The following is a 15,316-nucleotide window of genomic DNA, read 5'->3' as shown; positions in this document are numbered from 1 at the left end:
ATATCATTTTTGGGGTGTCTAAGTAGCTCAGTCAGTTAAGCGTCCAACTCGTAATTTTGGCTCAGGTCATGATCTCGTGGTTCACGGGATCAAGCCCTGGGTTGTGCTCTGCACTGACAGTGCTGATCCTGAGATTCTCAGTCTCTCCCCAACTCTCTCTCTCCGAAAAATTCACTTTTAAAAATCATTTTTAATATATACTATTGGCTTCTGCAGACTCTTATCTAGCGTCACACGTTAAATGAGTAGCATGTTCAGTAACCATTATGTTCAATTCAATCTCTAGCACTGGTAGTAGCATAAAATTTTCTATCTACGGCTATGGGAACAAAGTTTGATACGTACTAAAAACCAATCTGTACTCTAGCACAGATAGACACGGCTGCCAGAGAGGAAAAGAGTATTGAAACCGAGTTTTACATATGGCAGGAACTTAAAAACTGGCTGTTGAAACCTCAGGAAACTCTACCCTGACACGTTTAAACAAATTCACACTTTGAAAACCAACATAAACATGAAGATTCATGTAGCTTCACTTGGTTATTCTTGTGCATTTTCTAATTCAGAGAGTCTGAAACACTTGTGAAATGTGGACTTAGGATTATAAAGAACTATAATATGTACAATAGACATAGACAAAACAAATTTTGTTGGGGAAAAAAAAATAAAGATAGTGGTAGTAAGGAAACAAAGATTGAGAATGAGATAAGTTCATTCCAAAGAAAGTAGCAACCAGTTACAGTACAGGCAGGCAGAAGTCCCAAAGAAGAAAAGTAAATCAATTTAATAAGGAGAGCTTTGCAATGCTGGGTTGGAATTTGGGGTGAATAGAAGTTGAGAGTAAAAGGGGAACATAAGCTCATAAAGAATACAGCTAATAAAACCAATTATCTTGCATCGTTTAAAATACAGGTGTTGTCATCTTTTAAGGTAATTGATAGAACAAATGCCGAGAAGTTGCTGTTATTTCCCGTATTTCATGTTAGCTTATAACACATACCTCTAGCATACAGTCTCATGCTTTCCATATAAGTTGCAAGGTTTTCTGCTACCAAAGTAACTAGGGCATGATTGTGCTGAAGTTGATTGATTAAGTCATGGCGATAAAATACATGGGGACTTCGCTGAGTTTGACTGAAACGAGAAGAACTTAACAATATAATTAGGCAATTAAACTCTGTTGTAATCAAAAGAGCTTATACAATCTAAATTCTTAGCTACTAATTTAAAACCTTAAAATGGTTTCTCCATCATTACAGAATTACACTCTTGGCCATTTACTTCAATAACAAGATCAAGCAATTTAAAATAAAATATTGTTTCAAAAAGACATTTATTCTGTTATTCTCATTTACGTGGACACTATGTTAATATTCTCCCGTCTCACACCATGGGAGTCTACTTCAATGACCAATTTCCACTCCTGTCCTATTGCAGTAACAAAGCACTTGTGTCAGTTTACAGGATTATTTCCAAAATTGTAAAACGGGAACATGACCCTTGCAAGATTAGCACCACAAGATTATGCTATGGTTGGAGTGAAAAATTTGACCAAAGAAAATGCGTTCAGAAAAATCCGATTTATTAGCCATTCAAGGTACATTCTGGGTCACTTGGTTTGTAGCCATGTTTGCCCACAGGTTATCATCAACAAACAAGACATCTAGTTCCTTTCCAACCTGTTCTGCCACCTTCACTGAAACCAATAAACTCTTAGAGCCATTACTATTCTAGTGGAAATGAAGCCACTGTACCCTGGGAGAGTATGTAAAATATTCTGCAACAAATTTAATTCATTTGAGAAAGACAAAAAGGCATTACATACAGTGGCTCCCAAATCAAAATATCTCCCTGAAAAAAACGTTAGTTACTAAGACATAAATCTGGATTTTCTCCAAGGCTTATCCTTATAGCTTTTTAAATTTCATAACTTTTTAAGCCTCCAGAAAAAAAATGAGACAAAGTTCAAACATTAAAACCAAAACATATATGGCCTTTTCTGTCCTAGGCATAATCATAATAATCTAGAGCTAAAAAGGACCTTGGCAATCATCTAACTTTACACATAAGAAAAACACATTTCTTTTGATTAGTAAATCTTTACAAGATAGTATGATTGGTTAGACATAAGGGCCATACCCAGGAATCCTGACCTCACTGTAAATATTCTTTGTACTACACCTGGCTTTCATTCTCTGCATATTATTTTTAACTTTTCACATCATGTGTTCTAACTTTTATCAACAGAAAATGCTAGAAAATATGATTCCAGTAAGAACTCAGCATGTAAGATAATATAAAGACCACTATTTAAATCGAAATTTCGCTAAAATCAATAAAAAAAATACTTTCAACCAGATCTTGTCATCTTTCACGAGTAATACAGGATACTGCAGATTCTGATGCGTATCATTTAATTGTGGCTTACGTTCTCAATAAAGTCAAGGATGTGGATATGATAAATGAATTTTTGGTTCCAAATTGAAACTTCTCTCAGCCTCCTATCACCCCCTCCCCACTCTAATTTTCTTTTGAAAAGTTTGCTTTTACCAAGTGACAATGTAATTTCTTTTCAATAAAATATGAAAATAAAAATACTGAAATTTTCTGTTAAAAGCCTTACCTCAAGTTTTGAGGGGCTTCACCAAACAAACTACAAATTTCTCTAATTTGTTTCAGTGCAGGAATTACCCATTTGTCATTCGTACGAAGTTCTTCTATAAAGCGATCTATCCACTGGATCTTCTGTGTGTCACGGTCCTTAAACAAACAATTTCAATGTTTTAGGTAGGTCATACTCAGAAAAACTCCAGCTTCAATTATGAAACAGGGTTTAAGATTATCCTCAGAAACACGTAATAATTGCAGTAAAGGGTTTAATAAACAAAAGCAGCATTAAGTCCATTTTTATTTCACGTTTACTACCAAAACTACAAAAAGTGAAATGCTTTAAAGGATTCTACCATAAAACAAAATTCAGCAATAACACATAACCCTGTTATTCTATATAGATTTGTTTTAGCAACAATGAAGGAAGGACACTGAAAATTTGTATTTTACCCAAAAAATGGTATGGCAACTAAGTTAAAAAATTTTTCACCAAAAATCAAACTAAGGACATAACACATATACAAAAAGATAAAGGGAGAACAGTTATGAAAGTATTATAAACTCAATTACTTCAAATGATATTTTACCTCCCATACCTTATTTACTTTATTCCTTCCCCTAAATCAATAGTAATCAGAAATGCAGGTTTCTGTACCTAACAATTTTAAGTTTGATTACTTATTTGAGCACATTGAGTCTCTGTTTAATTGAAAGAATTTATATCGAAAGTTATCAGTATTGGGGCGCCTGGTGGCTCAGTCGGTTAAGCGTCCGACTTCAGCTCAGGTCACGATCTCACGGTCCGTGAGTTTGAGCCCCGCGTCGGGCTCTGGGCTGATGGCTCAGAGCCTGGAGCCTGCTTCCCCTTCTGTGTCTCCCTCTCTCTCTGCCCGCCCCTGTTCATGCTCTGTCTCTGTCTCAAAAATAAATAAACGTTAAAAAAAAAAAAAAAAAAAAAGAAAAAGAAGAAAGTTATCAGTATTGAAGATACTGAATAAATATTTAATGAACTGTCACAAGCAAGTATAGTAAAAACCTGAATAGCATCTGAATCACATATACCTACTTGAACTTAATTTCTTAGCTCTCATCTAAATTTCAGTTCACTGGTGTAGCAAATATTTTTCACAAATTGAAAATTATTCAGCAATTTCCATTTTACTGCAAGTTAACAGTTTACATGCCACAAGTCAGAATGCAGGGAAGCTGTTGTGTGATTTTCTCACAGGCAAGGCTCGAAGTGTTTTACTATTGAGGAAACTCTATTAATTGTTCTTAATTTCCCCATGAGCAAAGAAAACCCAAATTCTCTTACCTCTCAAGTCCCTCATCACCTTTAGTATTTTACGATCTATTTGAAACTCACACTTCAGCACCATGCATTTGACAATTCTACCACTATATAATCTGGTTTTTATACTGTCTTTCTCCCAAGGAGATTAAATGCTTTTCAGACGAGAAACAAAATTCTGACCTAGAGACCTGAGAAGAGGAAGGTGGACTTAGATGAAGAAAATGAGTTAATTCTTGAAGATAATTTCAAAAATAACAATGTCAAGAAAATCAGGAACTATTCTGTTCCTAAGCCATCCTGATAAGGAAGAAGGGTCAGAAAAAGTGTGCTTAAGGAAGCACACCTTACCTGTGAGCAACTATAATCTAATATTTTGATGTGGGCACTGAGAGCCAGGTCCATGATGTCTACAGGTACATCATCACTATGGGCCAGATTCCACAGAAGGTTCAACACCTTATGTGCCATCACACCATCTTTATCATCTTCTGCAAGGCGTCGTATCAGCTCAAGTAGCTTTTCACGTTGCTTTTTACTTGCATTTGTCCAACTGGCCTAGAAAAAAATTTTATATGGCATGAAAACAACACATTTGCCCATCACTGATTAAATGACAGGTCATGGGATTAACTATGTTCATCAGAAAACACAGCTGAGCACAGAATTATTCTAGTGATATATGAGAAAGAAGATAGGGCAGACTTAAACATGAGGACAAAAAAAGTCTCTATTTACAGTTAAATACCTAAGACCAGGGTTTTTCAACCTTGGAATTGACATTTGAGGCTGGAGAAATCATTGTTGTGGGGGCTGCTCCGTGCACAGAATGTTTAGCAGCATACTTGGGCCTCTACCCAGAAGATAGTAGACACTCTTCCTCTCAGCTGTGAGAACCAGAATTATCTCCATATACTGCTGAGTATCTCTGAAGGGTGGGGTGAGGGGCAGAACTGGCCTGTTGAAAACCACTGCCGTAGATTCAGTCTGTTATTTGTGACTTTAAAATTATATTAAAAGATGGCAAACATAACCTGACATACAAAGATTTTCATAATAAATTTGAAAAGCTGGTAAGAGAGCACTGTGCATTATACATATGAAAACAAACAGCTGTAGCAAAGTCTGTTATTAACCAATGAAAACAATTTCTAACTTATGCAGAAATGATACAGCACCATTTCCATTTAGAAGATATAATGCTAATTTTAAATCTATACGATGGGGGGGAGGGGGAGGGAACCTCTGAAAATGGTATTTTTACAAATGCCCAGTTTATACAATAGGGATTGGGTGGGATGTGTATGATGGTGGCATCTAACGGATAAAGGCCAGGGATGCAGCTAAAGAATGACAAAAGCTCTATGCATAAAGTTGCCAATGAGTCTTTATAGGAAAATAAAGTGGAATCAACCTAAAGGCAAACAACAGAAGGATAGCTATGTAAATTATAGCAGATCCTTTCAACGGGATTATTACACATTTACAATGAGATAAATAAGGATGTCTTCGAAGACAACTTGAATGCATACTTCTAATTCCTCCTAGACACCTGGAAACTGCTAAGAATACAGGAAAAAACGGAAACATTAGATATTATAATTAAGAACATCTTATAAAGAAAGATAACTAGGGGGGCGCCTGGGTGGCGCAGTCGGTTAAGCGTCCGACTTCAGCCAGGTCACGATCTCGCGGTCCGTGAGTTCGAGCCCCGCGTCAGGCTCTGGGCTGATGGCTCGGAGCCTGGAGCCTGTTTCCGATTCTGTGTCTCCCTCTCTCTCTGCCCCTCCCCCGTTCATGCTCTGTCTCTCTCTGTCCCAAAAATAAATAAAAAACGTTGAAAAAAAAAAAATTAAAAAAAAAAAAAAAAAAAGAAAGATAACTAGGCATTACATGCCTCCTGAATAAAGAGCACATGACCACCTAGGATGTATGTATTCTAGCAAAAGGAAAAAAAACGAAAAAGCCCCAAGCCTCTATTTTATGCTATTGATATAAACACAACAATCAATCTAGTTTCTTCCAACAAATAGACTGCAAGGAAAGAAAAAGATAAAGGGGGAAAGTGTAGATTCAAAGAGACTTAGAAGATGTGCACAACCAAATACAAAGTAAGAATTCTGGTTCAAACAAACTTCAAAAATAAAGATTGAGGGGCGCCTGGATCGCTCAGTCAGTTGACCATCTGACCCTTGATTTCAGCTCAGGTCATGATCTCAAGGTTCGAGAAATCGAGCCCTGCATTGGCTCTGTGCTGACAGCATGGAGCCTGCTTGGGATTCTCTCCCCACCTCTCTCTGTCACTCCCTAGCTCATGGTCGGTCACTCTCTCTCAAAATAAATAAATAAACTAAAAAAACCTAAAACTAAAACATTTAAAAACTAGACTGGGCAAATACACAAATACATAGATACTTTCAGGCTAATTAACAAGTCTGAAATCATTTGGTTCCAGTCCACGAAGAACTGCAAACTGACCTGGACTTCATGTTTCCTTTGAATCATCTTTTGCAGAAAGTTACAAGAGCTCAGAAAACAGTGCTTGTTATCAAACAGTAAGTGCTTAGTAAACACCTGCTAAGCCAACGGGGAAAAAGATCAAATGGAACCATGTTTACGTTTAGCCTATTATTGTATTTAGACCATCCTCAAAAGAGGAGGGTCCAGGGGCTGTAGTAACAATTGACCTCTTTCCTTCTTCCATCATGGCCATCCTTGGTCATGCACTGTGGTATTTCAGAAGTCATCTCAAGATTAAAAATGAATGGCAATTAACTTTAGAGTACCCATGATAATGGACTCCATTATTTCCTCAGCTGCCTTTGAAAGATATCAAACTGAATTTCCATAAGGCAATGATTTACAACTTTAATGTTGCCTAAGATACAACTGAGAATGCTGCTTAAAATACAGGCTCTCAGGCCCCATACCTAGCAATTCAGATTTAGTTGGCTGTGAGGTAGAAACCAATAATTCACATTTTTTTCTTCTATTGTGACACATCAAGAAAGGTAGTATAAGTATATAGCATTACTACAATACATAATGTAAAAACGTATGTAACTATTACTCAGGTCAAAAATAACACATGGCAAGCAGCACTCCAAAGGCTTGCTGGGTCTATTTCTGAAGTTTATGTTAATGAAATCGCAAACAAGATGTATGACTTGTGTGATTTTATTCCTTTCTTCAACTTTATTAGACCTATCCATATGGTTGAATTGCTCAAATTTGCTTTTTCTCATTGTTGTGAGATCTTTCAGGATATGAACATTCCACAATTTATCCATTACAAATAATTCTGCTTGCTATTACAAATAATTCTGCTACAAATGTTAAACGTGTACCCTGGTGCACATATGCCTTTCTCTAGAAGACCTATCCAGATGTCAAACTGATGAGTCATGAGAATCTTACACTTTGAGAAATATCAATCTGGTGATTGTAACAACTTATGTACCACCAGCAACCAGAATTTATTTTATTTTATATTAATTAATTAGATACAGAGGGCACAAGTGAGCGAGGAGCAGGAAGGGAGGGAGAAAGAGAGAATCCCACAAGGGAGAGGGAGGGGGGAGAGGAGGAGAGGGAGAAAGAAAGTGGGACTCACACTCACAAACCATGAGATCATGACCTGAGTCGAAGTCAGATGCTTAACCGACTGAGCCACCCAGGCGCCCCTATGATACTTTGGTCATCTAATGCCAGTTGTTACTACAACACCCCTTATTAACATGGCCATAAGGTCACATGTTCTTAAATCCACAAATTCACCAATCATGTGGTTTTTACAAACCCAACACCTGCCAACTGTAGAGAGACCACTACCCAGTATGGCCTTAAAAGATACATGATGGTACCAATGGAGATAGCACTACAGGGGCAATTGGAATACCTTATGAGTTGTATTTGCACTTGTCTATGCATTTCACCACAGAATACCACGGTATTGGTAATCCGTGTTATTGACGCTTTATTTTTTATTACAACTAATCATCCTTCCCTGAAGTCCTACAGTGCACTTAAACATTTTAATAGAAATTCAAACTGCTAGAGGAGAGGAATCCAAATTGACAACCTGAGTTTAAAAGATTCCTTATTTATGGGACGCCTGGGTGGCTCAGTCGGTTAAGCATCTGACATCAGCTCAGGTCATGATGTCGTGATTCACAAGTTTGAGCCCAGTGTCGGGCTCTGTGCTGACAGGTCAGGATTCTGTGTCTCCCTCCATCTGCCCCTCCCCTGCTCATGCTGTCTTTCAAAAAGACACATGAAAAAAAAAAATTTTTTTTTAATTATTTATGAGGGCTATTAATATAAAAATGAACATTAAATTCTTATTGGGGAAAAAATAATTACCAATTCCTTCACACCTGAAATTGTTTAATAATTCCTACTTCGTATTTACTGGCTAAGAGCAACTCAAAGATCTAATGAATTAATTTTAACAAAAATGAAGCGGCACTACTTTACTATGCTAGCTATTACCTTAAAGCAATCAAAAAGATGATCAAGTTGTTCAGGAGAAAAATCCCATGCCAACTTTGCCAGTAGATCATGTACATTCTTCACAATGGCTTCATGCTTCCCCGCCTATTAAAAAACCAAAGAGCAAGCAGCATATTAGAATCTGGACAGCAGAGAAGTTGTATATACGGACAGCTATTATTGACAAACTATTCCCATCATCTTCACCTAAGTGTGTACCATGAGAAAACTCGTAACATTTTAAATGTTTTAGAATTGCCCTCTAAAACCGGACTTAATTCCTTGATATAACACAGCTAATGTATACTTTGGGAATTCATGTGAGCCTTCATTAAAGTTTATCGAATTTAACGTGCCAATTTTAACATTGCAAGTAGAACAAGGTACACCAATGATCTTGTTTCAAAACTGGAAACTTAAGCATTCAAAGGAAAACAAAGCTTTTTTGGTTTCTACAGACTCAAAAAACAAAGCTTTGTAATGTAAAACTCAATACTTCCTAAGTGATCCAAGATCACTTAAGATAATCAAATCACCTAGTTTCTGGCTCTGAAACCAAAAAAGTGACTTATCCTTCAGAAAAGCTATAAATCCTTTAGATTATTATAGGTCTTTATAAATAGTGATTTAACTCTCCTATTGAAGTTTTCTTTGCATTAAAAGTTTATGAAAAACCAACTACAGATGTCTTATATTCTTGCAAGAGACATCCCTTATATTAATTTACTGTTTGACTCTTATTTAAAACCACCTACAATATGTGATGTAATATCATATAAATAAAAGAAATAATGGGGTGCCTGGGTGGCTCAGTCTTGGTTAAGCATTTGACTCTTGATTTGGGCTCAGGTCATGATCTCACAATTCATGAGTTCAGACCGCACACTGGGCTCCGTGCTGACAGTGTGGAGCCTGCTTGGGATTCCTGTCTCCCTCTCTCTCTGTCCCTCCCCGCTAATGTTCTCTCCGTCTCTCTCAAAAATATGTATTAAAAAAAAAAAAAAGAAAAGAAAGGGGGAAAAAATACTTCAAAAATTTGTAGTAAATACTAAACAAAACCACGTACAAACTGCCAACCTTTGCCAAACATACAGTAAATGATGAATATATTTAAAATATCGTTGACTAGTTAGATTCTTGACAGGCCTTCTATAAATGATGAACATTTGAACACACTACAAATCAAACAAAGTAAGCCTTCATATCTCATTTTAGAACGACTACTATTAGTTTTTAGTAGCTCTTTTTAGAATCCGAATAGCCACCATCTGAAATTCCTTACCTGTGCTGCCCAGATATTATCAAGGTCTTGTAAAGTCAGAGCTTTTTCTTTGATGACAAAACGAAGAATCTTCTCTAGCTTTTCTACATACTGTGGTTGATGCAGACTGTCTCGCAATACTATAGATAAGATATTGTTCTGCTGTATCCATTCCTAAATATAATTCAAAAACTTGTTTGAAAGAAATTGAAACACAGAAGCTTTTAAAATGTATGAAATATTGTTCATACTTTTAAACAACAGTAGTAGGGACTAAAAAATACAAAATAAATACACTAGTGCAATAGGTTTATGTGTTTTAACTCAAAACTACGAAAAACAGTAATTCCATGAAACTGAATTTTGCACAGAAATGTTTCCACCAATCAGAAAAGAGTGAAATCATTAAAGAGATTCTACTTCAGCATTTATGCAGAGAAGTATTATTTTAGTGCAGCAAACACCAAGGTTTAGGTAATGAGAAGCGACCCATTTTAGGATCTTTGGACTCCTTACATCAGTTTTGTTTGGGTGAAAATATGCCCTTTTATTTCTTGCTCTTATTAACCAATTATGCTATTATTGCTTATCCATTAGCTCTTTAATCTTCTGAACCATCCTAATGAGGGATATATTACCCTATTACAGAAGGGTAAACAGGCTCAGAAGTGTTAGAACTGGAATCTAAATCAAGGTTGCATGCTTCCCAAGTCTGTGTTTCTATAACACTATGCTATGTTGCTGACTGGCATTTATTTAATACCTATACCAATAGAAGAAAACTCCCTCAGTATACAAATAGGTACTAGCTCATACTGTGAAATTTCACAGTATTCAACCTAGTGAGAACAAGAAGTATTTAGCCCCAAAATGTGCTACAGAAATAGAGTTCTAGGTGGTAAAGGTCCATTTTTATTTCTAATCTGTTGCAGGTATGTCTGTGAAAATAAATATGCAGCAACTTCAAATTGCTACAACAGTTTCTGAACACTTGATGCCATTTTCTGTACTCATCCAGGACTGGCAACAGTTCAAGAACCAGAACCAGACCTCAGACTACACTCTGAGAAGCATGGTGTTCAACCTGCCAACAAGGCAGACAGACAAATCACATACACAAAATCAGATGTTTAACACCTGCCCCCAAACACAGAGCCAATGTTTACGAATCCTCCACATCTTTTATCACATTCTATTTATTGTCTCCCCTATTAAACTGAGGCCACCATGAGGGTAAGGACAGTTCTTTTACAGATTTACTGCACCAGACAGTATGCACTGAAGTTATTCAACCAATGTTTCCTAAATGGCATACTTACGTGTTTTAAAACTACAAAATACTGAAGTATCTATGGTAAATAGTCTCTTAAACTTTCAATGCTAAAACAATATAAATAGAAGTGCTTAAATTCTTACTTAGCATGATAAAACATCAATTCGTGTATATCTTATTCCAGTTATTATATTTCCAATATTAAAATCTGTAAGTGGAATTGGTCAAATGAACAACAGGCCACTTCATGCATCAGGTACCAGATACTACCCGCTCTAATCCCAACATCACCATTATCTGTTCCATTTCAACCAAACCCCCCCAGACAAGCTAATTAATTCAGAATACCTACATTCAGCAGTAAGTTTATCAAAGATGTGCTAAGCTACCTAGATCACTACCAAATAAATTGTGTTATTACAAAAAGTTCTGAGGATTAAGAGTCCTAAATCAATCTGAACACCTCCCAGTTCTAAGGTTTCTTTAAAATGTTATTGCTAACGTTAAGGAAAGCTATTCTAATTTTTGTTTGGGGCAGATTCTTATCCATGGAAGAAGAATCAAAGGACTTACTGCCATTCGTTCAGCCGTGAGCCATTCTTCCTCCTCAGGGTTACCATGTCGATGAGTATAGTAGGATACACTAGATATCACCTTATTAACTTCATTCAGTGCATTCATCTTTCCGTTGAAAGAAGAAATTTGCAGTAATCTAGAAGAGAATTTCAGTGTTAAATAAGATTCTAAACATCCACATAATCGTTTATTTCAAGAGGTAAACATCTTACCTAAGTATCATTTTTAACCTAAATATTTCTAAATTTTTTACAGTTTCTTCTTGTCCTGGGACTCTTGAAGCTAAATTCTTCAAAGATTTAATAATCATGGAAAGAGCGTCATTTTTGGCTTCATTTTTTGCTTCTTTTTTCAGTTCTTCATCAGTTAAGTTTTCTAAAAAATGTGGGACCATTTCTATTACTGGAAGAAAGTACTTTTTCACTGTATGAAGAGTGAGAAACTCATAGCATTGCCCAAATGGTCTGAAAGAACAAAAACAAACACACACGCTTAATACTTTCTTACAATTAACTAGGACTGAACTCAGATTTATTTATACTTATACTCAGATTTATATTTATACTTTATACTTATTTATACTTATTAATTTATACTTGGATTAAAAAATCCAAGTTATCAGGTGAAGAGGAAACCATACTTGCAAAAAGAAAAGTTTTATCAAGCAATTAAATAGGAATTCCTATAATACACTGAAGATTCATTTAATAATGTAACTTACTTAATAAGGGCTGCAATTATTTGAACATTTAATGCTGATCCATTAATAAAACGATCATGCAAAATCTGGAACCCATTTAAAGTGCCGAATTTGTTGAGAAGATCCACCAGCCAACCCTGCAATACAGTTAATGAAAAAGGTTAACGTCCTGCTTTCAGGGAAGAAAAGGACCATCTGAAATAATTTCTTGATTGAAAAATACTAGAAACAGGAAACTCAAATTATGTAATATCATCTGTGAAATAAAACAAAATAGTACATATTATTCATAGTAATCCTCTCTGTGAGAAAGAAGCATGAATGGCAGTACAAGTGAAATCACTAGGTCACAGTTGTGTGTTCGTACCAATTATCGCTGAACAGGAACGAGAAGCCATGTTTCTATTTCAGAGACCTCATTATATGAGAATACCTTATTACCTGAAAAATTTTAAACTTAAGAGGATAAAAAAATTTTTTAAATAAGAAAAAAGGTATTTGATGACATAAGACAATATTTGAATTCATTTTTTATTATAGTTGTGAATAATTAAAAATTCCCTATAAATACAATAATCTTAAAGCCTGAGAGTGAACTATTAAATACAAACCCCTGGTATTGTATCTGTTGCTCCTAACTAGAACATGCTGGTTGATGCTTTTGCTGGCTCATGTGAATGCCCCAATTCTCACCTTAGAGATAACCAGGATGTAACAGTATGGATTGTCTTTCAACCTCTTCACTAGGGGATAGCAATACTCAAAAGTACAATGCAGCTGGGATAGCCAATGGTTTGTGGAGTTAAAAGTATGCCTGATATGTAAAACTTAAAGGTAATTACTGAGTCTTAAGCAAAAATAATTTCTATAGCTACTTAAAAAACAAAAACATAAAAACCATATCCAGGACAAAGGGAAAACAGAAATATAAGGTAATTGCTCTAAAGAGACAATATGGTACCTAAAGGTAGTTTTGATAGGATTTTAAGTCTACATCAATTAAATTCTCTACAAAATTAACCACCATTTCTCTATGTAAGTTTTCATTATAGTATTTTCCTGCCTTGTTATTTGGTCTTAAAAAGCTAATTCCAGAACAATTAAAAATCTGAGCATTTTAATCCACCAGTCCCTTTTGGCATTCAGCAATTCTAGGAAAGTACATACTCATTCTGTATTATATATAAATATATATATATATATATATACACACACACACACACACACACATATAATAGCATATGCATGCATACAGTAAAACAATCAGTCTAAAGCTAATCCTAGGTTTTCAGCTATACTGTATGTTTAAGCAATTAGGAACATTCTGTTATTAGTAATACTCAAGCAGGGCTAGGTTTCAAAGAAAGACATAAAAAGATCTTCAACCAGAAGCCATCTTAAATCAAGTTGTTTCCTGGGAGTCTGTAAAGATGATCATTGACCTACAGAGCAAAAATTAAAGAAAGAAATACAGATATATTTTGGAGACTGTCATTGTTTGGTCATTAATTTGATTCACCAAAACAAAAAAAAGGCATGAAGTGGAAACAATATGAATCTTGGGAAATATAAAAAAAATCCCAGCTCTAAGTTTAACACATTTTGAGGATTTCCACTTTTAAATGAATAAACCAAGAATTTTATGTATAAATTCAAATTTTCCATGCTGGGTTTTCCTTTTTGTAAGGCCCACAATATTAAAGTTTCCCTAAATTCTAATATTTAAAAACTATGTATTGTTATATAGTATTTATTAAAAGATGTACAGTTAGGGATGTAGTTTTTTTATTTTGCATACTCTATGCAAATATAGAAAATTTACATTTGAGAAATTTTACGATGATGTATATGTATGACATGTTCTAAGTTTTACTATTTTGCTTTCATTTATAATTTCTCTCATTTTACTTTTGTGACACATTACTAGACATAGGATATACTTGGTCTTGAAGTCAAAACATTAGAATGTCTACAGTGATCATGGCCTTGGTCAAAGAAGTCATCTCATCTATTCTACTCTTATTTATGAGGACAATTAAGGCCTGTTTCACATTAACCCAATTTATGACTATTCCCCAAAAGGCTGGCAGAAGTCAATGGGGACTAACTACGTGGAGAGGGCTAAAACAAACAAAACCATAATCCCAAACAATTTTGTCACTCATAATTCAATAAAGCTGCAGGGTGGTTGGTTAGAATCCAAGCTACAAAATAATGCGGAATCCCTTTAATAGTCACATGAAATTACGCTTCTTCACATTAACAGGTGGTTCAGATCTTTGACAGCTATGAGACAGAGCAAAACTATTAATTATGAAAATAAACCAACACACTTTTGGTGATCGAGGGTCTGGAGAACGAGCGAAGAGTTCATCTTCAGGCAACTGAACACTTGAAGAAACGGATTCACACGGACGTGTACCATTGTAGATATGGAATTTGCAATGAGGATTTAAGGCCATGGAGAGAAGTTCTAGAAGTGGAAACCAGTCTTGGGATAACTTGGCCACACATAGCTCCACCAGGCGATGCGTATTGTTGATAATACACCTCTGTTATATAAGGGGAGAAGGTGATTTAGAAGATCAGATCATTGCAACTCCAAATAGAAAGATCCTCCCATCTTAATTATATTTTAATTACCATCTCTCCATTTTTCTATCGTGATCATTTAAACTGTTTAATATTGGGATCAAACAGATATATTTAAAAAAAGAATTAACATTTACTATCCTTTATATAGTACCTACTTGAAAAAAGCCATTTGTAATGGCTTACAAAATGAAGTAGGCAATGCCCTATGTCTATGATGTCCATAGACAAGATGCAAGTTACCTTTTTTTTTTGTCTTTGCAATTTATACACTAGAGGCAGCAATTCTAACATCTACGCAATACAGTAAGTATCCAAGATGGAGTAGATTTGCTATCTAAGCCTCAAGGCAAAAGTCTAATAGCACTTCCTAAGTTTCCGTTTCTTTACTTACAAAGTTACATGTTGGATTAGAAGATTTTGCGATTTTTGTGCTATGGTTACATTCGAAAAATAGTTCACAGAGCACAAAAATATCTGCTTCACAGCTTATGACATTTCCACAGTATGAATATGGAACAG

At 35.4% G+C, this 15,316-nt stretch overlaps 1 protein-coding gene across 2 annotated transcripts in view; it reads right to left on the bottom strand.

Moving 5' to 3' along the window:
- USP9X (ubiquitin specific peptidase 9 X-linked) overlaps positions 1-15,316 on the bottom strand; it is a 162,090-nt gene that overhangs the window by 79,948 nt on the left and 66,826 nt on the right. Inside the window, exons 6-14 of one of the 2 annotated variants that reach the window (XM_049643713.1) lie at positions 14,536-14,754; positions 12,224-12,339; positions 11,715-11,966; positions 11,500-11,638; positions 9,675-9,827; positions 8,393-8,497; positions 4,253-4,459; positions 2,624-2,760; positions 1,001-1,149 (exon numbers count right to left, since the gene is read on the bottom strand). In XM_049643713.1, the coding sequence (XP_049499670.1) occupies positions 1,001-1,149; positions 2,624-2,760; positions 4,253-4,459; positions 8,393-8,497; positions 9,675-9,827; positions 11,500-11,638; positions 11,715-11,966; positions 12,224-12,339; positions 14,536-14,754 (1,477 nt within the window). The remainder of the gene's footprint in view (positions 1-1,000; positions 1,150-2,623; positions 2,761-4,252; positions 4,460-8,392; positions 8,498-9,674; positions 9,828-11,499; positions 11,639-11,714; positions 11,967-12,223; positions 12,340-14,535; positions 14,755-15,316) is intronic. The other variant, XM_049643715.1, reaches the window with a different exon arrangement.

Source organism: Panthera uncia, chromosome X (genome assembly GCF_023721935.1).
Source record: "Panthera uncia isolate 11264 chromosome X, Puncia_PCG_1.0, whole genome shotgun sequence".
Classification (NCBI taxonomy): domain Eukaryota; kingdom Metazoa; phylum Chordata; class Mammalia; order Carnivora; family Felidae; genus Panthera; species Panthera uncia.
This window is presented reverse-complemented; position numbering and strand designations above follow the sequence as displayed.